This window comes from Odocoileus virginianus, chromosome 20, assembly GCF_023699985.2.
Source record: "Odocoileus virginianus isolate 20LAN1187 ecotype Illinois chromosome 20, Ovbor_1.2, whole genome shotgun sequence".
Taxonomy (NCBI): domain Eukaryota; kingdom Metazoa; phylum Chordata; class Mammalia; order Artiodactyla; family Cervidae; genus Odocoileus; species Odocoileus virginianus.
The window spans coordinates 25,755,303-25,778,164 of record NC_069693.1 but is presented as its reverse complement, the minus strand read 5'-3'; the positions used below and the strand labels follow the sequence as shown (position 1 = coordinate 25,778,164).

The 22,862-nt window shown below is 54.3% G+C and overlaps 5 protein-coding genes across 19 annotated transcripts in view; 2 read left to right on the top strand and 3 right to left on the bottom strand.

The window, feature by feature from the left end:
* On the bottom strand, positions 1-5,987 carry ACD (ACD shelterin complex subunit and telomerase recruitment factor). Of its 4 annotated transcripts, none has more exons than XM_020884928.2 (12): positions 5,662-5,987; positions 5,425-5,561; positions 5,179-5,272; positions 5,016-5,092; positions 1,721-1,765; positions 1,575-1,609; positions 1,339-1,490; positions 1,163-1,259; positions 998-1,084; positions 446-819; positions 224-315; positions 1-143 (listed from the first exon to the last, which is right to left on the bottom strand). In XM_020884928.2, exons 1-12 carry the CDS (start codon positions 5,758-5,760, stop codon positions 65-67), a joined length of 1,368 nt encoding a protein of 455 aa, XP_020740587.1. In that variant the 5' UTR covers positions 5,761-5,987; the 3' UTR covers positions 1-64. The 4 variants fall into 4 exon arrangements, with proteins under 4 accessions (XP_020740587.1, XP_020740588.1, XP_070307230.1 ...); XM_020884929.2 differs by having other exon boundaries at positions 1,339-1,394; positions 5,662-5,858; XM_070451129.1 differs by lacking the exon at positions 5,016-5,092 and having other exon boundaries at positions 5,450-5,561; positions 5,662-5,858.
* Positions 5,988-6,111: 124 nt separating this feature from the next.
* ENKD1 (enkurin domain containing 1) lies at positions 6,112-11,995 on the bottom strand. 3 transcript variants are annotated; one of them, XM_070451131.1, is made up of 8 exons: positions 11,891-11,995; positions 11,612-11,711; positions 11,326-11,526; positions 10,618-10,790; positions 9,453-9,578; positions 9,197-9,360; positions 8,960-9,096; positions 6,112-6,199 (listed from the first exon to the last, which is right to left on the bottom strand). In XM_070451131.1, the coding sequence occupies exons 2-8, from the start codon at positions 11,694-11,696 to the stop codon at positions 6,183-6,185; spliced, it is 903 nt and encodes a 300-aa protein (XP_070307232.1). In that variant the 5' UTR covers positions 11,697-11,711; positions 11,891-11,995; the 3' UTR covers positions 6,112-6,182. The 3 variants fall into 3 exon arrangements, with proteins under 3 accessions (XP_070307232.1, XP_020740590.1, XP_070307231.1); XM_020884931.2 differs by lacking the exon at positions 6,112-6,199 and adding an exon at positions 8,495-8,868 and having other exon boundaries at positions 11,891-11,993; XM_070451130.1 differs by lacking the exons at positions 6,112-6,199; positions 11,891-11,995 and adding an exon at positions 8,495-8,868 and having other exon boundaries at positions 11,612-11,878.
* Positions 6,312-8,308, top strand: PARD6A (par-6 family cell polarity regulator alpha). Of its 3 annotated transcripts, none has more exons than XM_020884934.2 (3): positions 6,312-6,582; positions 6,965-7,187; positions 7,433-8,308. In XM_020884934.2, the coding sequence occupies exons 1-3, from the start codon at positions 6,520-6,522 to the stop codon at positions 8,179-8,181; spliced, it is 1,035 nt and encodes a 344-aa protein (XP_020740593.2). In that variant the 5' UTR covers positions 6,312-6,519; the 3' UTR covers positions 8,182-8,308. The 3 variants fall into 3 exon arrangements, with proteins under 3 accessions (XP_020740593.2, XP_020740595.2, XP_020740594.2); XM_020884936.2 differs by having other exon boundaries at positions 6,315-6,570; XM_020884935.2 differs by having other exon boundaries at positions 6,328-6,582; positions 7,436-8,308.
* A 57-nt stretch (positions 11,996-12,052) lies between the features above and the next one.
* Positions 12,053-14,013, top strand: C20H16orf86 (chromosome 20 C16orf86 homolog). 3 transcript variants are annotated; one of them, XM_020884939.2, is made up of 4 exons: positions 12,053-12,292; positions 12,528-12,757; positions 13,127-13,344; positions 13,422-14,013. In XM_020884939.2, exons 1-4 carry the CDS (start codon positions 12,218-12,220, stop codon positions 13,856-13,858), a joined length of 960 nt encoding a protein of 319 aa, XP_020740598.2. In that variant the 5' UTR covers positions 12,053-12,217; the 3' UTR covers positions 13,859-14,013. The 3 variants fall into 3 exon arrangements, with proteins under 3 accessions (XP_020740598.2, XP_020740597.2, XP_020740596.2); XM_020884938.2 differs by having other exon boundaries at positions 12,054-12,322; positions 13,449-14,013; XM_020884937.2 differs by having other exon boundaries at positions 12,054-12,322.
* A 2,717-nt stretch (positions 14,014-16,730) lies between these two features.
* GFOD2 (Gfo/Idh/MocA-like oxidoreductase domain containing 2) overlaps positions 16,731-22,862 on the bottom strand; it is a 38,797-nt gene continuing 32,665 nt past the window's right edge. For all 6 annotated transcript variants that reach the window (XM_020884991.2, XM_020884996.2, XM_020884994.2 and 3 more), the window contains one exon: positions 16,731-18,352. In XM_020884991.2, coding sequence (XP_020740650.1) covers positions 17,454-18,352 — 899 coding nt within the window. In that variant the 3' untranslated portion in view covers positions 16,731-17,453. The remainder of the gene's footprint in view (positions 18,353-22,862) is intronic.

Genomic DNA, 22,862 nt, shown 5'->3' with positions numbered 1-22,862 from the left:
TGGTGTGGAGCTCTGTTTATCCGCCCTCAGGCCTGGATCTGTGCACACATCCTCCCACGAGCCCTCACACCTGGGTCAGTTCAGAGTCCGGCTGTGGCTCCATCAGAAAGTGCAACGCCCAGGCCACGAGCTGGGGAGGAAGCCTGAGAAGAGAACCGAGGTTTTAGGTCAGGGGGGACGGAGACAGGTAATGAAGACAGTAGGGGCAGCCCCAGGCACTCACCTGGCAGCCTGGACCTGGGCACACACGGAGGAGCAAGGTGGCTTGTACTCATACTGGAAGGCAGAACCATCACGATGCCTCTCTGGGGGGTCCTGAAGGGGACATGGTGTCTGGAAAGGGGCCAAAAAGGCCGCTAACCTCATCCAAGGCTGCCCCAGCCCCCAGCCCGGCTCTACCCAAGGTCCACCCCTTCTACCCTCTAGCTGTGGGGGCTGTGCTCACCCAGACACAGCTGGATTCCAGGGCTCCCTTGGTGGTTCTTGTCCTTGGAGAATGCTGCCAGGTCTTGGGGGGTAACCCAAGCTCTTTGAACTCCAGGCTAGCTTTCTGGGCCCTGCTTACATGGGCCTGGTGTACACTGGGGGCATGGCCAAGGCGTGACAGGCTTGGGGTGCAGCTCAGGAGTGGGGTGTTGGGTACACAGCTGGGATGTGGGGACCCGGGGGGCAGGGAGCAGTGGGCTGGGCAGATGGTTGACAGGGGCTGGGAGCTGCCCTTCTGCACTGGGTCTGGAGCAGCCAAGGGCAGAGGAGGCAGAAGGCTGACGCTGGCACTGTTCTCCTTTGACAGCAGCTGGCTGGGTAAGGCAGGGGCTCCTGAGGAGGAGGGGGACTCACCATGGGCACAGTCCCCTCAGCTCAGATCAGCTGAAGGACCTGTGAGCGGAGGCTTGCAGGGACTGTGTTCACCCCCGCCCAGCTGGGTACCCTTTCAGAGTCCAGGCACCTAATTGATTGACAGCAGCAAGAACATGGGGCCTGAGCATCACCTTACCTGAGGAACTGGGTGAGGAAGGAGGGGAGGAGATCAGACTCAGCGACAGGTCCTGCAGAGCCAGGTGTGACGGGGACCGCTCCGGGCCTGGGGGAGGGGAGGCTTATCAGCACGGGGGCACTGGGCAGGCAGTACCTTCCTCTTGACCTCTGTAGTCCTCCTTACCCTGTGCCCTCTGACTTGGGCCCAGAGAGCTCAGGACTTGCTGGTCGTTCTCAGAGATGTGCAGCCGGAGGCTGGAGACAGTGTACACAGCTTCTCCCTGTAGGATGAGAACGTTCAGTCTGCACCCTCTCCCAACTTCCCAGGCCGACATTTCCCAAGAGAAGCCCCAGACTGACCGTGGTTCTGCAGCGAGAGGCAGCCCAGGGGGTGATGGGGGCTGCTGTGTCAGGACCTGCCAGCATCAGACAGCTCTCAGCCAGGCGCACTAATGCCTTCTGATGCTCCTGGTCCACCTCTACCTCATTCAGAAGCTGGGACAGTGAAAGACCTAGGGGCAGGGGGTCAGAGAATGGGCTGAAGCTCAGAGAAGGAGGGGAGGCCTTACTAAGGAAGCAATGGGGTTGCCAGTTACCTGCATTGGAGGAGGTGGACTCTGAAAGGTGCTCCCTAGAGAAACAGAGGGGACAAGTCTGAGGAACAATCCTGAAGCCTACCTACACAGATCTGTCACCCCCTGACCGAACCACACCTGACCCAAGAAGCCAGCCCCACACTCACTCCAAGCAGACGTAGAGCTTTTTCCGTACATCTGGGTCCTCGTTGCTGGAAAAGAGGAGTGGTAGGCAGTCACTGTTCTCCTTTATGAATCACAGTCTGGTCATGGTGAAAGGGTCTAACTCTGTGAAGCTATGAGCCATACTGTGAAGGGCCACCCAAGACAGACGGGTCACAGTGAAGACTTCTGACAAAATTTGGTCCACAGGAGGAGAAAATGGCAACCCACTCCAGTATTCTTGCCTGGAGAACCCCATGGACAGTATGAAAAGGCAAAAATGTATGACACTGGAAGATGAGCCCCTCTTCCCCCACAAGGTTGGAAGGTGTCCAATATGCTACTGGGGAAGACCAGAGAGCAATTACTAAAAGCTTCAAAAAGAAGAAAGTGACTGGGTCAAAGTGAAAACAATGTTCAGCTGTACCTGGTGATGAAAGTAAAGTCCAATGCTGTCAAGAATACTACACAGGAACCTGGAATGTTATGTCCATGAATCAAGGTGAAATGGATGTGGCCAAGTAGGAGATGGCTCTTAGGTAGGAATCAGTGAACGAAAATGGATGGGAATGGGCAAATTTAATTCAGACCATCATATCTACTACTGTGGGCAAGAATCCCGTATAAGAAATGCAGTAGCCCTCATGGTCAACAAGAGAGTCTGAAATGCAGTACTTGAGTGTAATCTCAAAAATGACAGAATGATCTTGGTTCATTTCCAAAGCAAACCATTCAACATCACAGTCACTGATGCCGAAGAAGCTGAAGCTGACTGGTTCTATGAAGACCTACAAGACCTTCTGGAAGTAACACCAAAAAAAGATGACCTTTTTATCACAGGCGACTATAATGCAAAAGCAGGAAATAAAAAAATAACCAGAATAAGAGGCAAGTTTGGCCTTAGGGTACAAAATGAAGCAGAGCAAAGACTAACAGAGTTTTGTCGAGAGAACACACTGGTCATAGCAAACATCCTTTTCCAACAACCCAAGAGACAACTCTACACATAGACATCACCAGATGGTCAATACTGAAATCAGATTGTGTTCTTTGTAGCCAAAGATGGAGAAGCTCCATAGAGTTAGCAAAAATAAGACCTGGAGCTGACTGTGGCTCAAATCATGAGCTCTGTATTACAAAATTCAGGCTTAAATTAAAGAAAGTAGGGAAAACCACTAGGCCATTCAGGTATGACCTAAATCAAATCCCTTATGCTTACACAGGAGAGGTAAAAAACTCAAGGGATTAGACTTAATAGAGTGCCTGAAGAACTATGGACAAAGGTTAGTAACACTGTATAGGAGGTAGTGACCAAAACTATCCCAAAGAAAAAAAATGCAAGAAGGCAAAGTGGTTGTCTGAGGAGGCCTTATAGATAGCTGAAGAAAGCAGAGAAGCAAAAGGCAAGAGAGAAAGGGAAAGCTATACGCAAATGAATGCAGAGTTCCAGAGAACAGTAAGAGAGGTAAAAAAAAAAAAAAAAAGCCTTCTTAAGTGAACAATGCAAAGAAACAGAGGAAAAGAACAGAATGGGAAAGACTAGAGATCTCTTTAAGAAAACTGGAGATTTCAAGGAAACATTTCATCTATGGATGGGCAAGATAAAGGACAAGAACAGTAAGAACCTAACAGAAACAGAAGAGATTAAGAGGAGATGGCCAAGAACACACAGAAAAACTATACAAGAAAGGTCATAATTCTCCAATAACCATGATGGTGTGGTCACTCATCTAGAAGTGAGCATCCTGCAGTGTGAAGTCAAGTGGGTCTTAGGAAGCATTACTACAAACAAAACTAGTGGAGATGATAAATTCTAGCTGAACTATTTAAAATCCTAAATGATGATGCTGTTAAAGTGCTGCATTCAATATGTCAGCAAATTTAGAAAACTCAGCAGTGACCATAGAACTGGAAAAGATCAGTTTTCATTTCAACCAGAAGGAAGGACAATGTCAAAAAATGTTAAAATTACTGGACAGTTGCACTCATTTCACATGCTAGCAAGGTAATGCTCAAAAATCCTTCAAGTTAGGCTTCAGCAGTAGGTGAACCAAGAACTTCCAGATGTACAAGTTGAGTTTCAAAGAGGCAGAGGAACTGGAGATCAAACTGCCAACACTGGATTATGGAGAAAGCAGGAGAGTTCCAGAAAAACATGTATTTCTGTTCATTGACTATGCTAAAGCCTTTGTGTGGATCACAACAAACTGGAAAATTCTTAAAAAGATGGGACTACTAGACCACCTTACCTATCTCCTAAGAAATCTGTATATAAGTCAAGAAGCAACAGTCAGAACTGGACATGAACAACTGGTTGGTTCGAAATTGGGAAAAGAGTACAACAATTGATATGCAGAGTACATCATGTGAAATGCCAGGCTGGATGAATCACAGCTGGAATCAAGTTTGTTGGGAGAAAAATCAATAACCTCAGATATATAGATACCACTCTAATTGCAGAAAGTGAAGAGGAACTAAAGAGCTCGCGATGAGAGTGAAAGAGGAAGGTGAAAAAGCTGGCTTGAAACTCAACATTCAAAAATCTAAGATCATTAGCATTCAGTCCCATCACTTCCTGGCAAATAGAAGGGGAAAAGTGGAAGCAGTGACAGTGTTTATCTTCTTCGGCTCCAAAATCACTGCAGTCACTGCAGCCATGAAATTAAAAGGCATTTATTCCTTGGAAGGAAAGCTATGATAAATATAAACAGTGTATTAAAAAGCAAAAACTACTTGCTGACAAAGGTCCATATAGTCAAAGCTATGGTTTTTCCAGTAGTCTTGTATGGACGTGAGAGCTGGACCATAAAGAAGGCTGAGTGCTGAAGAACTGATGCTTTGGAATTGAGGTGCTGGAGAAGACTCTCTCGGAATGCAAAGAAATCAAACCAGTCAATCCCAAAGGAAATAAACCCTAAATATCTACTGGAAGGACTGTTGCTGAAGCTGAAGCTCCAATACTAAGGCCACCTGATGTGAAGAGCTGACTCACTGGAAAAGACCCTGATGCTGGGTAACACTGAAGGCAGGAGAAGCGGGTAGCAGAGAATGAGATGATTAGATAGCATAACCAACTCAATGAACATGAATTTGAGCAAACTTCGAGAGATAGTGGAGGGCAGAGGAGCCTGTTATGCTGCTGTCCATGGGGTCACAGAGTTGGACACGACTTAGCAACTGAACAACAACAACAGGAGCTCAATGTTACTAAAGCCCCAAGCCCTCAAACCCACAAGGCCTATGGCAACGCCAGCTCGGCCCGGGTGAAGAGTACAGTTGGACAGCGGAGGCATCACTTACCAACCAGTCACCTGTTCCCGGGGTTGTTCCGTGGGCAGCAGAGCGAAGCTGTCCACCTGGAGGTAGAACTCCGCGGGCTGGAGGGATGAGTTCAGGGACCGGGTCTCAGGAGTTTTCAGGAAATCAGGCCCAGTAATCCACCCAAGCCAGCTTCACCACTCACCGTGTCTCCCTCGGCGACCTGGACGCGGACCTTGCAGTCCCGCAGCAGCAGCATCCGGCCTTCTGTCCCTCTGAAGCCGAACTCCTTCTCCTCCCTGCGGCGAGCACAGTCCTCCTCTGCAGCGCTCGCCAGAACGCACCCCTGCCCGCCTGGGACCCGCCCACCTCGGGCTCAGGGCTCAGGGCTCAAGGCTCATTCTCTCTCACCCGACTCCAAAGTTCCCAAGCTCCGCGGAGCCTCTCTCACCAGTCTGAGGCGTTCAGGGCCTCACCCGTCACTAGGCATCGGATACTGTGGGTCCCGTCGGATACAAGCAGCACGGCCTCCGCGTCGGGCAGCTCAGGGACACCGGACGGGCTCTGGGTCTTGGCCTCCAGCAGTACCTGAGGGCGGCGACCGGCGTCAAACCCACCGCCTTGGGGCCCCGTCAGGGCTCTGAGAAGGGTGTGTGCGTGTGGTGGGGGGGGGGGGGGGGGAACTCACCTTGAGCAGCTGCCCCGCCCGAGGGCTTGAGAGTGCCTCTGACCCTAGGACCAGCTCTCGAATCCAGGGTCGCAGGACCAGGCCCCCAAAACGTGCCATTCCACCGCTGTAGCCCGCAGAGAGCCTCTAGCCCGCGTTTTTCCCGTGCGACGCTGCCCCGCCTCGCCGCGAGAGGGGAAACGCCGGACGTCTGGGCGGGACCAGCGGTCGAGGCCCCGCCCAGGGGCGTGCCAGCGCAAGCGCACCAGCGAGTCTTGGTCCGGAACTTGGTTCAATTGGATTCCGTCCTGTTTACGCTTACTCGAGCATCTCTCAAACCAGCGGCGCGGCGTTGGGGCCGTTCTTCAAGTCTCCTGTGGCGCTGGGCAGGAAGGGGCCAAGAACTGGCTCCGATGGAGAGGGAGAACTCTGGGACCTGAGGCTGCAGTCAAGCATGGTCCGAGCGAGAACCTCAAAGCCACTTCAACGCCTGTGACCTCAAGGAGTTCAGCAAGTATTTGTTGTGACTCCACTTTCCTCATCTACAAAATGCGCAGCCCTGTTAGGCCAGTGGAAATAAAAGTACACAGTATTCAATAAACACCACTTCTCTCACTCTCCCCTCAGATTAGCCAAGCCCCTCCCCTAGACTCCGGAGACGCTCGGACCGTAGCGTAATGACGTAAGAAGACGCAAAGACTCCTCCACCCCATCTCCGTTTCCTAGGAAACGTGGACTCCGCTTTCCTTTCTGCGTCGCTGCCCCCTTGACGTCACGGTTCGGCTAGGAGGGCGGGGCGGCACGGGCGACTGGAGGGGCCGTGCACCTGCGCCTCGGCGGGCCGTCTGGGGCAACGTCCCCGGCCCGCCCGGCCCCGCCATGGCCAGGCTACAGAGGACTCCGGCACGCAGTCCCGACAGCATCGTCGAGGTGAAGAGCAAAGTAAGGGCCCCTCCAGCCCTGGCTCCGGCCTCGGCCCTAGGAGCTTCCAATTCCCTCATTCTCCCCTTCCTGGCTCCTTAGTCCCCACCACCTCTTCCTCTTCTCCATCCTCCCCGTCCCATTCTCCGGCTTTTCTTCTCACTTTCCCCCATCCATCCTCCTTCCTCTACTGCCGGCCTCTGGAGTCCCTCTGTGGCCTGGGTACGTGGAGGGCGGGGAGTAGACCTTGGACAGCGTCCCTTGTACTGGAGCTGAGGTCTGTGTGCCAAGGCCACGGCTGTTGTGAAGCCCTGTCTTTCCCACCTCTGCCACCTTCGGACCTATGGTGAGAAAGGGCACGGAGTCCATTCTAACCTCTTCTCTCCTCCCACCCCGTCTCCAGTTTGATGCTGAGTTCCGACGCTTTGCTCTGCCTCGCGCTTCAGTGAGCGGCTTCCAGGAGTTTTCTCGGTTGCTGCGTGCAGTACACCAGATCCCGGGCCTAGACGTGCTGCTTGGCTACACTGATGCTCACGGCGACCTATTGCCCCTCACCAACGACGACAGCCTGCACCGGGCCCTGTGCAGTGGGCCCCCACCACTGCGCCTGCTAGTGCAGAAGCGGGGTGAGGAGGATGGGGTACAGTGGGCAGCCTCTCTGGGAAAGGGTGACAGGGCAGGTCTACCAGGGTTAATCTATGCCCAAGGTATCCAGGCTTCATTCACCCTCTGCAGTCCCTGCCCTTGGCCTGACCTCCAAGTGGCAAGAAATAGCTACAGTACCCCCTTCCTCAAGGAGGCCTGGGCCTGATGAAAAAGGGCCCAAATGGGAGAGCAGGGTTTCTGATCTCAGTGCCCCCCTCTCCTGCAGCAGAAGCTGATTCCAGTGGCCTGGCCTTTGCTTCCAACTCTCTGCAACGGCGCAAGAAAGGGCTCCTACTTCGGCCAGTGGCACCCCTGCGCACCCGGCCACCGCTACTGATCAGCCTGCCACAAGATTTCCGCCAGGTTTCTTCAGTCATAGATGTGGACCTACTGCCTGAGACCCACCGACGGGTGCGGCTGCATAAGCATGGTTCTGACCGCCCCCTGGGTTTCTACATCCGAGATGGCATGAGCGTGCGAGTAGCTCCCCAGGGCCTGGAACGGGTTCCAGGCATCTTCATCTCCCGCCTGGTACGAGGGGGCCTGGCTGAGAGTACAGGGCTGCTGGCAGTCAGTGATGAGATCCTCGAGGTCAATGGCATTGAGGTAGCCGGGAAGACCTTGGACCAAGTGACGGACATGATGGTCGCCAACAGCCACAACCTCATTGTCACTGTCAAGCCAGCCAATCAGCGCAATAATGTGGTTCGTGGGGCATCTGGGCGCCTGGCAGGGCCTCCTTCTGCTGGGCCTGCTGAGCCTGACAGCGATGATGATAGCAGTGATCTGGTCATTGAGAACCACCAGCCTTCCTGTTCCAATGGGCTGTCTCAAGGGCCTCCGTGCTGGGACCTGCATGCGAGCCGCCTACTTCCTGCTGCCCGCAGCTCTCTGCCCTCCCTGGATGATCGGGAGCAGGCCAGCTCTGGTTGGGGGAGTAGCATTCGAGGAGATGGTAGTGGCTTCAGCCTCTGACAGGGAAGGATGCAGCCCCTTGCCACTCCAGGCTCTGGGACATTCCAAGGACTTTCCCAGTGGGAGGTTTCAGTGTGTCCATGGGCCCTCTCAGTCTGGGGAACATTAAAGATTTTCTACAAATGCAGTTATGGTCATTCTGTTTCCTAGTCCTAGCCTCCTTCCTGATCCCACAATCTTGCCTTCTGCCCTGGACATGTGGCAGAAGTGAGTGTGATAAGGGCATCAGAGAAGCCTTCCTGTAGTCACGCCGAGGGAGGAATGCCAGGTTTGGCATTTTTAGGGTAAGAAAAGCGCTTATGGAAACAAACCCCACTGTGTACAAAAGGTTTAATTTTGATAAAGGGTTACAGGGCTGGGATGGCCCTTCCGCAGCCACCAGCGGCTGGGAAGAGGGCTCTGGGGACACTGCCCCCCCTCCACTGCTCCTGTCTTCAAACTCCACTCTATGATGGGGCCCAATCCTGCCCTTAGCAACCATGCTGCATCCTTCAGTAAGACCCAGTCACTGTCCCCACAAAAAGCCTCAGGAATCCATCTTCACAAAGACTTTGGGGCGGGAAAAGATCTTGATGGCCTCCTCTACCTGCACCAGCTTCCGGTCCAGCTCAGCACGGTGGCTCTGGGCCCTCAGTGAATCCGCCCCCGCAGGCAGCAGCACCAGCTCGCGCAGCAGCTGGCTCTGGCCTACAGGGGCCCCAGGAACAGTTAAGTGCTGGGCAGGGGTTCACAGTACCTGGCGGGTTTCCCAACCAGCTCCCCTTGCCTGTGTACTCACTCTGGAGCAGACTGCTCAGTGTCTCCAGCCGCTGGTTCTCAGGCATGCGAGTGTGGCCAGGAGGCATGGCTGGGTCTGGTTGGCTGTGCTGACGGGCCTCAGCCTCCCGCCGCCACAGGTCCCTGCGCTCCAACAAGCTGCGATGCACAGACCCAGGGTTGGTGATCCCAGGCAGATGTAGGCTTCCACCCTCTATAAGTGCCCCTTCCCAGGAGTGGGGGGAGTGGGGGGACCTACTAATGGGGCACATGACCCTTCTGCGTGGCATTGTAGTGCTCCTGGGCTTGCCGTTGCTGCTCCAGCACCTGTGCCAGGACTTGCAGCGAGCGAGAATGCCGCCGGGGGGCCCTCTTGGCAGTGCGCGCATTGTGGGTAATGAAGTCCACACCCAGGCCTGGGGCCTGCAGGACATGGCCAGCACGATGAAACAGACAGCACTGTGCGGTGCCCCCGAATCCCTGCCCCACCTCCCAGCCCCTACATATCCTCTCACCTTAGCATTGGGACCTGGTGGCGTTAGCTGGGGACTGGGGACACGGGGTGGTGGAAGCCCAGGGCCGCAACGGGAATGGGCCCGCAGGAAGTGGGCTGGCTCAGTTCCAGAGGCAGGGCCGGGCTCCTGGAGGCCAAGGCAGAGCCGGAGGGGGTGGGGGGTGGGGGGGGTGTCAGTCAAGCTGAGGTCAGGGTCTCAAGCCATAAGACCATGCCTCTGTCCCTCTTGCCTTTCGGGATCTTTATCACAAGTCCTCTGAACCTGGTCTCCTTCCTCTTGAATAAGTACTTCTTCCACATCCGCATTTAAACCTGTGTGTTTTTCACATCTCTCAGAAAACAAATATCCCTCCCTCTACCTCAGTCCTGACTTCAGCCATCGTTCTCTTTTTCTTTTCCTCCTAGCCAAGCTTTCTGGCTCTGTCCCCACCAAGGCCACCAACAGCTGGTCTCCAAGCCCCCAAATCCAGGGTCACTTCCCTGGTCTCGCTGTCCTCAGCCCTGCCCTCAATAACTCCTGGGTCTAATTTCTGAGATCCAGACCTGATTCTCCATCTGCCTCTTGGACACATTCCCACTCCCTCGGAGCCCCACAAAAGCTTCAGCTTCAACACACCCACATATGACCTTGTCTTTTTTCTCAGTCCTGTCTTTCTCCTTCTCAGACCCCTGGAATAGAGAAGCGGCACCACTAGCTACCCCAGACAGAATCTTACCACCATACATACCCCTGCCCTTCCCGTTGTCCTTAGAAACAAAGGTAAAAAAAATGGATTTATGTGGCCCTTTATGATGTGGGCCCAGCTGACTTCTTAGCCTAACCTCACGCTCTTCTTCCCACATAGTAAACTGAACACAGCATCCCCACTGCCCACACTCCCTAAGGCCCTGGTGTTAGGGCCAGGGACCCTGGAACCAGGAGGTTCCATCTCTATAAAATGTTCTCCTCCATTCTCCCCTTGCCTAATTATGACTTGCTCCTCAGAATGGCCAGCCATCATCACTTTGGAGAAAGGCCCCAGCCCTACTTTGCAGCAGAACCAGCTCTTCGTCCCCTGTGACCTCAGCCCCCTGTGGTTTTCCTCCCTCCTCAAAACTCAGGTCCGAGTATAATGTCCTGTTGGCCAACAAGATGGGCAACACTTGGGGCTCCCTGAGGCAGGTACCTGCAGCTGAGCCTTGACACGCGACTCCACTTTGTCATACTTGGGTGAGCGCCACAGGGCCTTCAGTGGCCTGGACTGGCCCTGCTCCCGGCTGTGCTCCTGCTCACGGAAGCGCCTCTGGATCTCCCTGATCCGCCTCATGTTCTCCTTCTCATGGTCTTTAGGGTCCTTCCCTGGAGAAAAGATGTTGCCCTATACACAGCCCATACAATCCAACTTACCCAGTGGACACACAAGCCCACACCCTGCCTCCCTGACATACTCTAAAGTCCACCACATAACCTTGTTCCCTTCCTCACACCATAATTATCTTGTGTTTCTGATTTATACATATTTGATTATGAAGTATACCATTAATCGCCTTGCATATCCTATTCACCTCTTCACTTGTTTTACTGTCTCCCACCTTGATTCAATGATGCTCTTCTTCGACCTTGTTCTCCTAGCACCTATAGGGCCCGGAGCACAGCAGACACTCAACAACAACGATGCATGAATCCATGAAGCTGAGCTACGGGGTTTTCCGGGGTATACCTCATTTAGTCCTATCCTGCGAAGAAGTCGTGCATTTCCCCCTCCTTCTACAGTTGGGGAAACAGACACTCTGAGAGGTAAAGCCTGAGCCCAGAGCAGAGAAGGGGAAGCAGCCGTCTTTTGATCTCTTTTGACTTCAGAGCCGCCTCGCTGTCCGTTCTGACCAGAACTTACTCTTGGGAGAGGCCCCTGGGCCTAGGGAGATACCCCCGAGCTGCAGCAGCACGCCACCCACGCCGCGACGGCCACGCTCCAGGATTTCTAGGCCTCCTGGACGGATGCGGGGGCCGCGGGGAGGAGTGGCGTCTAGGTCCGGGTCCGTGTCCGGCGTCAGCAGGTCCAGCTTCGGCGCGTTTCCCTCAAGGCGCCCTTGGGCTGAGAGGCCAGACGGGCGGAGTGCGGAGTCAGTGGTGGAGCTGGGCCCAACCCTTGCCAGGCTGCTTTCACCCCCGCAACTCACCCGAAGACGGCCTCCGGTAGTAGTCAGGACAGAGTGTAGGGTCTGGGGGGATGGGCCCCGAGATGCGGGACGGCCCCTCACACATACCGCCGTCGTCGTCCTGCAAACGGTGCACCTGAGGACTGCCGGGCTACGTCTCTGGCGCCAAACCCCGCTTCTCAGCCCAATGCCTCCTCCCTGGGCCCGGGTCCTAACCGCAGCCGTGCCCTGCCTGCGTTCCTGGCTCCCACCCCGCCTCCCAGCCCCGGCCTGCGCTCGCCACCTCTGCTCTCAGCCCACCTCTCTGCACCGTTGGCAGTCACCTCACTCGGGCAAGGGGCTCAACCGAGCGGTTTTGCCGCCCACTGCCGCCACCCGACGGGTTTGCTGTTGCCAGGCAACAGTGGTTTCCGTCCGTGAGGTCAGGGGCCAATGGCCCTGGCGCAAAGCCTTCTGGGGCTTGTAGTTCCAGCTGGGGGTGTGGGGCAGAACGACTGTTAGTTGCCCTTCCCAACCCGGTCCTCTCCGGGGTCCGCTCAGGGTCTACTAGTCTGGCCCCTCAGGATCCGCCCTCCACCCCCGATGCCCCTCAAGCAACCGTCGAGGAGGTGCTGATCCGCCGCAGCTATGGATTCCGCAGGGGCTGAGAAGCGGCCAGGGGCCCAAGAAGGGACAGCCGTGGAGCAGTCACAGCTTACAGAGGTGCCTGGTGGCCATGCTCAGAATTCTGAGGTGACCATCGGCTGTCTAACCTTCAAACACTTGGCCATAGCGCTTTAATAGACCAAGCTGCAACTACCCTCTAACTGCCAGGCCAGGTTCCACAGGCTGGGAGGGGCATGGGTTGGTGCCCTTCCATCCCTATTTAGTGTCTAATGGCTGGTCCCTGTATCCTTTGCCTGGCCATGGTGACCAGTTATCTATGTGTCACCTCTAGTGTCCCGTGATGGGAGACCAGTGCCTGGTGCTGGCCCACGAGGCCTGCCAAACCCAGGGTGAAGATAAATGTCCAATAAGACCCGCCTCAGAGCCAAAGATCCAGGAGGAGAGACTCAAGTTGGAGGAAAACAGGCACAAGCCAGAGGTGGAGGCACTGGAGGACAGAGGTCCCAGGCCTATGGCCTCCAATGTGAGGCCCAGTCATGGTCCGAAGAGGAAGCCAATCAAGTGAGGGGGCTTTCAGAGGGAAGAGGCTAGGGGCTGGGGAGGTGGAGTGGGGGTGCCTCATACCCCAGTTGGATTCCTAAATGGGGCCTTACAGCAGTGTCCATCATTATCCCCTGCCACCACTATCATTCCTCACCTCTTCTGTCCCTCCAGAGCCCTGATGTAGGAAACATCCAGAGCGGAAGTCTCAAGGCCTGGTAGGGGACTAAGCTCCCATGATCTCTGGGTCCCTGTCCAGTCCAGGGCCTCAGTGACCAGGAAAAGGACAAGGATCAGGGCCTGGGGAGGTAGGCAGGCAGGACTGTTCCCTAGGACAGGGCAGAGGAGCCAAGGCTGCAGGCTGGCTCCTCAGGCCTCCTTGTTCCCCAGCCTCGCAGGCCCAAGCCACAAAGCCAATCCTAGGGTGGAGAGTGAGCTGCCACAGGGGCTGTCGCTGCAGAGGGAGGAGCCGGAGAATAACCAGAGTGAGCCCTCACCATCTGCCAAACAGCACAAAAAAGCCAAGAAGCGCAAGAGTCTGGGAACCCCACTGCTCCCAGTGGTGGCCAGCATGGTGTCGGCACCCTCAGTGATCTCGGGGCCTGAGCGTGAGTGGCATTTCCTGAGCCTTCCCCATTGTCCCCGGCCGGCTGTACCCCTGACATGGCCCAGCTTGGCACTCCAGCTGCTGCCCTGCCCCGGGTTCTTGTAGGAAAGGCCCAGCGCCTGCGGCCCCTGTACCAGTACATCAACTATTGCAACCCTGAGCTGAACGAGGCAGGGGAGGGGGACAGGGAGACTGAGGCTGAGGTGGAGCCTGAGTCGGAGCTGACTGTGGTCCCTGAGGAGGCGGGTGTGGAGCAACTGCAGGCTTTGCTGCCAGTGGCAGGTGAACTGGGCTCCGACCTCACTCTGCCCTGCCCCAGTATGTATGTGCCCCCCACCCACACTCTGGTTCCCCTGGGGGAGGAAGCCAGTGAAGAGCCTGGGGGTCTGCCCAGTTTGGGGGTCAGCAGTCACCTCAAGGCTGAGATGGACAAGTCAACCCAGGTGGACATCAACAAAATGCTAAGTGTCTGCAATGCCCCGCTTGTCCCCCCACTCTCTCCTCAGTACAAGTGACTGTCCTGACCCCCACCCCATGACTCCCCTCCCTCCCAAGCCTGAGCCAGAGCAGCAATCTAAGGCCCAAGGCCCTCAGGTGGAGGAGGGAACTCAGTCCCTGCCCCTCCTTGGGATCCCAGGTTTGCTAAAAATAAACGTTTTTCCTTTTCTTAGACTGTGATTCCCCAAATAAGACGCCTGAAGAGGGAGCGGCTGGGAAGAAGGGTGGAGGATTCCCCAGTGCAGTCACTGGATCGCCTGGGAATTTGCAAAAGTATAGATTCCTGGGCACTACCTCAGACCTAGACTTCCCTGGTGGCTCAGCTGGTAAAGAATCCGCCTGCAAAGCAGGAGACCCCGGTTCAATCCCTGGGTCGGGAAGATCCCCTGGCGAAGGGATAGGCTATCTACTCCAGTGTTCTCGGGTTTCCCTGGTGGTTCAATTGGTAAAGAATCTGCCTGTAATACAGGAGACCTGGGTTTGATCCCTGGAGGACAGCATGGCAACCCATTCCAGTATTCTTGCCTGGAGAACCCCAGCCTGGTGGGCTGCAGCCCATGGGGTTGCAAAGAGTTGGACCCGACTGAGCTACTAAGCACAGCACAGTACCCCAGACCTAACTGAATCAGAATCTGTAAGGGTGGGGCCTAGTCTGAGCATTTAAAGTTTCCTCAGATGAACCTGGAGATCAGACAAGGTAACACCTGGGATGAAGAACGGTGGTAAGGAGGAGCCTGGGGAAGAGAAAGCAAAAGGGCTGTCAGGTCATAGGAAGTGGGCGCGTGGCCTGGCCAAGAGAAAGGAAAAGGGCTGTCAGGTCATAGGAAGCGGGCGTGTGGCCTGGCCTTGCTCCCTGTCTCCCAGGGAACCGGCCACAGGTGGTGGGGTGACTGCCACTTTGCCTGGAGGAGTGAAGAGGCAGCTCTCCACCAGACTCCTGAAGGAGAGGGCGGGGTGGCCTTCCAGGAAGAAGACTTGCTAGGGATGAAGCCTCACTAGTGTGGAAGACAGCCACCTGGAGGAGAGTTCGCTGAAGCCGATGCATGGCCATCCGACCAGGCTGGGTGAGTCTGGGAGGGATAAGGAGGGATGCAGGCAACAAGGGATCCTGGGCTGCTATTCTGGAGAGGTTGCCTGGGCAGCAGCATGAAGGGCAGAATAAGGAAGGGAAAGCCTAGGGATAGAGAGGTGAGGAGACTGTTGCCACTGTCTGCGTGAATGTGAGCCCTGGATTTGGTTGGAGGTTGGAAAACAAGAGGTATTCTGGAAGTTCTCTTCTTCTTGCTGTAACAGAGAGGAAAAGCGAGCTGCATTTTCACTGACTACTTTGACTCTGGGGAACATTCTGAGCAATAGTGATGCTAGTCTCCTCCAGGAGGGGGCGCTGTAGGACAAGTCTGGAACCAGTCGGGGACTCCCGTCACCTCTTGGAACCAGAACCCTGCTGGCTTCATTGGCCACAGGCGTCTAGTCCACTTCAAGGTACATCTCCTCCCCGGGACCAAGCCAAGAGATACATGATGGTAGAGCTGTCTGAGGGATGGCCATGGACCCAGGCTCTGGGGAGTACCAACAGAGGACTTGGGACCTCATAAAAGTAACTCTGCCCTAAGCCCGTGTTCAGTCTGCACCAGGACTTCTTGGAACAATCCTCTGTAAACAAGAGGTTTTGCTGCAGTCCTATAAAACTTAAACGCCACTGTGGGTCAATAGCATGGCCCTTTCTTAATAAGGGCATCTCAGTCAGATGCAATGGATGAATGTGCTTTCTTGGTCAATTCTCAAACTTAGAGGAGGAATCTCAACATCCCATTAACACAGAAAAGGATGACCTGGAGCTGAGCTGGGAGGAAGGGGGCAGCTTCTCCTTCACTTCTCCCAGCATCCTGCCTGGTGGGGTTCTCTCTATAGTCCTAGTTCAGGCCAGGCTGAGATTCCTGTTGTAGAGAGGTGGTAAACTGGATGGGTACCAAGCAGGGAGGGACAGTGCCTGGCAATAGAGTCTGAGGAGCCACAGTACTTCAGAGTCAGGCTCTGTAGTCAGAGGACCCTGACCAGTTCATGTACCTCTGTCCCTCTCTGCTCTGGATAATGGGAATATTAACAGTAGTACCTCGTTGAGTGGTTTGGATAGTAAATGAAATAATACGTGTGAAGTGTCTCTCCGGGGGGCCCAGCACACTGTAAGTACACCCCAACACTAGTAACTGTTATTTTATTTCACAAGGTCTGAAACCAGGACAATAATGGGAAAACAGGCCTGGTGACTCCTCTAAGGGCAGGAGGAAGAGGGAGCGCCCTCTCTGAGCCTTTCTCTTTCTGGCGAGGAGTCCAGAGCAGGGCAGAGGGAGGAAAGATTAGAAAAAGGGAGCCTGGTCCAGGTTTAATCCTGGCAGGGGAAACAAAGGAATAGAGGTATTCTTTCCACCATGACTGACATGCTTAGGAGGCTCTTCCTGCGACGAGAACAGGATCATAAATGCAGAGCTGGAGAGAGGGTGGCTAGGCCAGAGGGCAGCGCCTTCATCAAGTCTATGCCATCCAGCCTCCCTGGCCCCCACCCCACCTCTCCTCTCCCAGGGTTCCCCTGGAGCCAACCCCTTGGTTTCAAGAACAGACTCCTGACGTCCAGCCCAGGGCAGGGAGACCTCAGACTCTCCCACTGTCTCTTAAACATCAGGCCCAATTGGCCCCCTGCAGTCCTGCAGCCTTGAGTCCTGTGGAAAGACGGGCACTGAGGAAGGACTTCTTGCAGGGATTCAGCCACAGGGAATAGGCCAGAAGGGGAGGGCAGGCAGTGGTAGGAACCTGGGTGGCCCGCTAGACAGTGATGGATCCAGTGGGTCGGAGCTGCCACAGAGCCATGAGGAAAGAAAAATACAAACCATCTACAGCAACAACAAGCCTTTCATTATTAAAGAAACCCAACCTACCAAACAGACAACCACCACATGCCACAGTGTCAGATCTTCTGATTTATTAACATTTCTCATCTGTCCCAGAGCTCTCCCCCTTGGCTCCTCTCTGCCAAAGCAGGGGCCCTCTCCCCTGAAAGCTCACCTGCTAAAGAAACCCCCTCCCAGCCAGGGAAGGGGTAGCCTGGAGGCCAGAAGGCCGGAAGGGCCTGGTCATGTGGAGAGAGGGCAGGTGTGGATCCCCGAGGGATGACCTGCCGCCCTCACCATTCCTGAGGTGCCCCAGCCCAGGAAGGGCATGGCAACAAGGCTTCGCATCACTTCTCCTCAGGCCTGAGGCATCAGCCAGGCTGGCTCCTTACTGTGCTTTCTCATCGGGCTAAAACCACAGACAGGCTGCAGAAGCCCCCCAGTCAAGCTTCTGCCGGCCCTGCTCTCAGACCCGGGGCACTTCTGCCTTGCACGGTGTGCTGGTCTCTCATCCTTGGCAACAGAATGCCACCCCCTCAAGCAGCCCGCGGAGTGGGCACTGGGGTGGGGGGTTCCCCGGGGCCACCTTCGAATTCACTGGAATTCAACTCTGCCCAAGCGGATCTATCGAATGAAAGATACCGTCTGTGCTACCGCGAAGCCCTCCCGTGACAGCTCCTGGTCCTGCCCTGCCCTCTGCCCCGCGGTAGGGAGCCCACGCGCAGGCTCACAGGTTGTTCCGCTGGAGCGCCTCGCACAGGTTCTGGTTGGCGTCGGGCTCCTCTGCCAGCACCTCTACCGCCTCCCACTCCCCGGATCGGCTCGACCGTTTGATGGCATCCACCACACTCTGCATGTAGAGCCCGTCCTCGAACGAGGCGGCCATGGAGACAGGGGTGTGGTCCCACGTGCGGCGGTCCCCCTGGCCCTGGAAGGACTGGCGCAGAGCCTGCACCATGTAGACCATGCCCTTCAGGTAGAGCAGCGGGACGTCCTGGGCGCCCTGCTCGGGCAGCCCCGCACCCACAGCCAGCGAGTCCCTCAGCAGCAGCTCCTCGTGCGGGGCAGAGTTCTTCTGCCCGTAGAGGTCCGCGCCCCGGGCGACCAGGCGCCCCGCGGAGCCCACCACCATGACCTCGTGCACAAAGGCGCCTGGCATGTTGAAGTTGAGAGTTACTGTGCTGCACACACCCCCGCCCATGAGCATCTGGAAGAAACAGAAGTCATCGCTGGTGACGTGCCGGATGCCGCGGATGGCCGCATTCTGCCTCACAAAGGTCTTGAGCAGCCCGTGGACCTTCTCGGCTCTCTGGCCGGTAAGGTGGGTCAGCAGGTCCACAATGTAGGTGCCCATGGTGTGCAGGCCCCCGCCGCCCATGAGTTCATCGCAGATCCAGCCATAGTTGGGGCTGAGTAGGCTCCCCGAGTAGACGCGTGCGTCACATATCATCACTGCGCCCACGTAGTGCTCGGCGATCAGCTGCTTCATGCGCACAAAGGCGGGCAGGAAGCGCAACACGTTCCCCACGAGGCTCATCAGCTGAGGGTAGTAGCGCGAGGCCGTCACCATCCGGAAAGCATCCACTGAGGTTGCCGCCTTCTCACAAACCACATTCTTCCCAATACCTGAGAAGAAAACAACAGGAAATCTCAAAGATCCAGGGGGTTCACACTGGTAAAAGAAAACCCATTTCTGGAAGGCAGATTACTCAGGAAAGCCGGCTCTGAAACTAGGCGGTGGCCTGGGACAAGAGGAAGGTGATTGGCCTGGAAGAAAATGGTACCCAGGGACTGAGTCTAGAAAAAGAGTTATGGGTTTGAGAAAGAGAAGTTCTTAAAGGGAAATGAAAGGAGTAGAGGCAGAAGGCACAAACCCTGAGTGGGAGGTACAGAGAGGTGGTACCATGGTTAAAATTATGTGTCAACTTGGTTAGGTTATGGTGCCTATCAAATACTAGCCTAGACATTGCTCAGAAGATCCCTTTAGAGCTAATTAACATTTAAAGCAGTAGACTTTGAATAGAGCAGATTACCCTCCATAATGCAGGTGGGCCTCAACTCATCAGATGAAGGCCTTGGGGTGGGGGCGGGGAACAAACGACTGACGTTCCCCATAGAGGAAGAAATTCCTCCTCCATATTGCCTTTGGATTCAAGTCTGCAGCATCAACTCTTGCTAGAATTCAGATTTGCTCTGTGGATTTCAGATCTACCAGCTCCTACAACCAGATAAGCCAATTCTTTAAAATAAATCTCTACCCTCTCTCTCAATATACATCCTATTGGTTCTGTTTCTCTGGAAAACACTGCCTAATAGAAGTGGGCTGGAGAGGTGGACATGCTTATCTTATGTTCATGCATTTATTAGATCATCAGGTTGGGGTAAGAAAATAAAATATATATTCTAGGGGATGGGCTTGGCACTCTCAGCTGTAATTGCAGAAAGGACTCTGAAGAGTCCCTGCAGACTGTCCTCAAAAAACACTGGTCCAACATGTTAGTGTAGTCAAAAGGCCAGAAAATGCTTGGCTATAGTCAGAGGGGAAAGGGAGAGAAAACATCCTTTCTGTCTCAAGCCTATTCTAAGTGCACCGCAGCTGGAAGACACCCAGGGAGCAAAACAAAGCTAGACAAAGCCCTGAGAGAGAGAGCAAGAGGACTCGAGCAGCTCCCACACGAGGAGATGGAAAGGATGAACACTCTTCCACATCACAAGATGAAAGCTCAGGAGGGTACGAATGGCCACAAGACACTGATTCCTGGAGCATTTCTGTCAACTTGGTGTGGTTCAAGTAGAAGAAAGTCTTGTGCTCGTATCTTCAATAGAAAAATTTAAAAGCCTAGGAAGTGGTATGGACTAGACACACACATAGTTTTTGGGTACAGCAAGCTGGGGAAGGGTGAAGACATCCAGTTATTCCATTATTCATTCCACAGACACAACTCAAACTCTGCCTCCTCAATTCCTCCAAGAAGTCATGGGGTTCTTGAGGGAACAAGCTCAAGGGTCTGGTACAAATGGCAGGATAAGGGAAGGGGTTATCCTTAAGGACGCAGATGTTCCAGGGAGGTGTTACCCTAAGGGGGAAGGACATCCGGGCAGGGAACTGCACGGCTCCCAGGGGCCGGGATTCCTACACCCTGAGTGTGTCCCAGGAAACCGGCTGGAGGGGTTACACGGGGTCTGTACGCAATGGAGGAAATGGGATAGAGAGCTGGTAGCATCACTCACAAAGACAGTCAAGGTCAGGGGTAGGAGTGGGGATGGAATCCTGTCCCTGAGTTTCTCCATCTCAGACAACGGTGACGCCACTCTCCCAGTTTTTCAAGCCAAAATCACTGAAATCACTCTCACATCCCACTTTCAATCATCAATAAATCCTGCTGGCTTGGCTTTCAAACTACATCCAGGATCTCACCAGTTCTCACTACCAGTACTGCCACCTGCCTCATCCAAGTCACCACTCTTTTTCACCTGGATTATTGCCATGGCAACATAACTGGTTTCCCTGAGTCTTTTCTTAACACAGAAGCCAGGGTAACTCTGTTAAAATTTAAGATGGATCAGATCATATCTCTGTGCTGCATCAAACCCTCTGCTGGCTTCTCACCTCATTCAGAATGAACCAGAGTCCTTATAGTTGCCTACCCACAAGGTCATACATAGATGCTTTATACGCCCCTCTAAAGTTTTCTTTTTGATCCCTTTGCTTCCCATGGTCCCTCTCCTGTTCATTCTGCTCCAGCCACTGATGTGAGAAGAGGGCTGCTTCTTACATGAAGACCTGGTGGCTGGGGAGAGGCACTGACTGCTAAGCAGAGATGATGGGCAGGCAGGGCCAGGCCTAGTCGCTGTGCTCAGGACACAGGGTCTTGGGCTGGAATATCTCTTGATGCTTACTCTCCTGAACAACATTCACATTCAGGCTTCTCCTCCAGTGCCATCCAGGCTCCACTCTCCCACTGCATAGGCACTTCCCGGTTGGCAGAGCAGTCTGCGAGCCTGGACACCTGTATCTCGGGGCAGCCAGGTCAAGATTATGCTTTCTCCGGGTATGTGTATCTCCAGTAACTCTGGTGTCATTCCCTTGGTCCCCTGAAAGTTTTCTCAGTGTTTTCAGAGGGGGAATGGCTGGGACACAGATAATTTCTGGTGGCCCACTGCACGGTGTAGCTTCTGATGGATCTGGATTCCATTCACACAGGCTCGGGGGGAACTTAGCTGGTCACCTTGCAGTAGAAACAATGGGGACCCAGGACAGCTGACTGCCCAGAAAGGGCATTCATTGGTCCTAAACTCAGGCTCTGGACCCAGACACTGGGATTCAAAGTCTGGTTCTCTCACTTGATTGCTGCATGACCTGGGACATTTCTAAACCTCTCTGGGTTCTGGTTTACTACGCTGTAGGAGAGTCACATTTACCATGCAGGGTAGAAGAGAAGAGTAAGTCAAATGAGGCGGTATATGTAAATGCCCAGCCTAGCTCTGTCTGGTACAGTTTACAACCATCACCATGGGAGACTCAGCAGATGTCATAAATACAGGAAAAAAGGGCCCACTGTGACCTAGATTTTATGACTCACACAGAAGCTACATTTTCTAGGCCAATAATACTGATGTTTAATATTTTAAAATTTTAATTTTTAAAAAGGTATTTAAACATCAACATGAACACAGACAAGTTTTCTTATTCAATGTACTGTGTATCAGGCCTCTCAGAAAGCTAAGTCTAGCCCAGCCCTTCAGAAGCTCACATCCTGACAAAGCCCACAGTGGATAATCTGGTGCCTTTGGCCAGTCCTTCCAAGCTCCCCTCACTTCCTGCCCTCTCCCCGCCACCCTGACCCTTGAGAATCCCACATGGCCTTTGCCGTCTATGCAGACGGAATTCTCGGGTGTGAACTCCCAGTGCTGCGAACCTCAGTGCTGTGGCAAGGAGGAGCACATGTAGATCAGGCGCCTGTGACATAATTCAATCGCCTCACTTTACAAAGCTCTTGAAATCTCTTGTTCTTCTCCAAATAATATTTACAACAGGTACTGGCAGGACCACCAGGAGAACGGCTAGCCAAGTGTCACATGCCCAAGGCAGAGAGCCGTGTGCACAGGGCAGGCGGCCTGGGCAAGGGGACAGGCCCTTGTACTGGGGTCTGGAGCTGGAGGGGGGCCCTGCGGAGAGAGTCGCCCCCGACTGCTATCACTGTCTGCTCCTGGAGGGTCTCCGATCCTCCCCCACACTTGAGGGGTTTTAGGATTAGGGACAGGAGAATCACAATACTCGGGGCGGCTACTGAACACGTGACTGACGAGGGAAGTAATGAGAAGTTAGGTTCTCAGATCCCCCCTGTGAGAGCTGCCTCTCTGGCCAACCCAGAGGCTTCCTGCTTTGACTGTGCACAGCGGGAGGTGGGGGGTGGATGCTGGGGAGGAAAGGGGGCAGGATGGGAGGAAAAGGACTCAGGAGGCTGCTGAGAGTCTGGTGGTGATAAAACCAGAATCTAAACGCATCTCTCGTTTCATGCCACGAGCAGTCAGGGAAGGAGCAGAGATCTTCCTGAGGCTGAACGACAGGAAAGCTTCTGAACTTGGGACCCAGCAGTGCAATCAGTGTGGGGGCTAAAGGCCATCTTGAGTGAAACAGGCCCCTGCCGGTCACAGGGCGTGTACCTTGAGGAAGATACTGGGAGTGCCTCCAGAGACGTGTTTACTTAAGCTTATCTAGCTTTCCTGTTAGGAAGTCGAAAGAGAGGTTGGAGAAGCTGAAAATCACTTTTTGTCTCCACGGAATGGGGAAGCATGGATACTGAGTGCCATTAGCTCAGACGGAATCTGGAGGTTGAACAAGCCTCTGCCGGCTCACACTCCCCAGACGACCCAGGAGTGAAGCACCCCTGAGAAAACTGTCCCAGACCACGTTTTTGTTTCTCAGTAATGCACCACAGCTCTGGGACAACACCACTACCCCTCTCTGAAGAGGTGTGGGACTAGATACGTGATTTCAAACAGCAGGGGAGAGGAGCAGCCCCAGAAAAAGCACCACTTTCATGGTTTACAAAATCCATGGATTCTGCCTTTAAAAACAAACAAACAAAACAAAAAAGGTTCTGCTACTTAGAAAAATAAGTTTGAAAGCCAC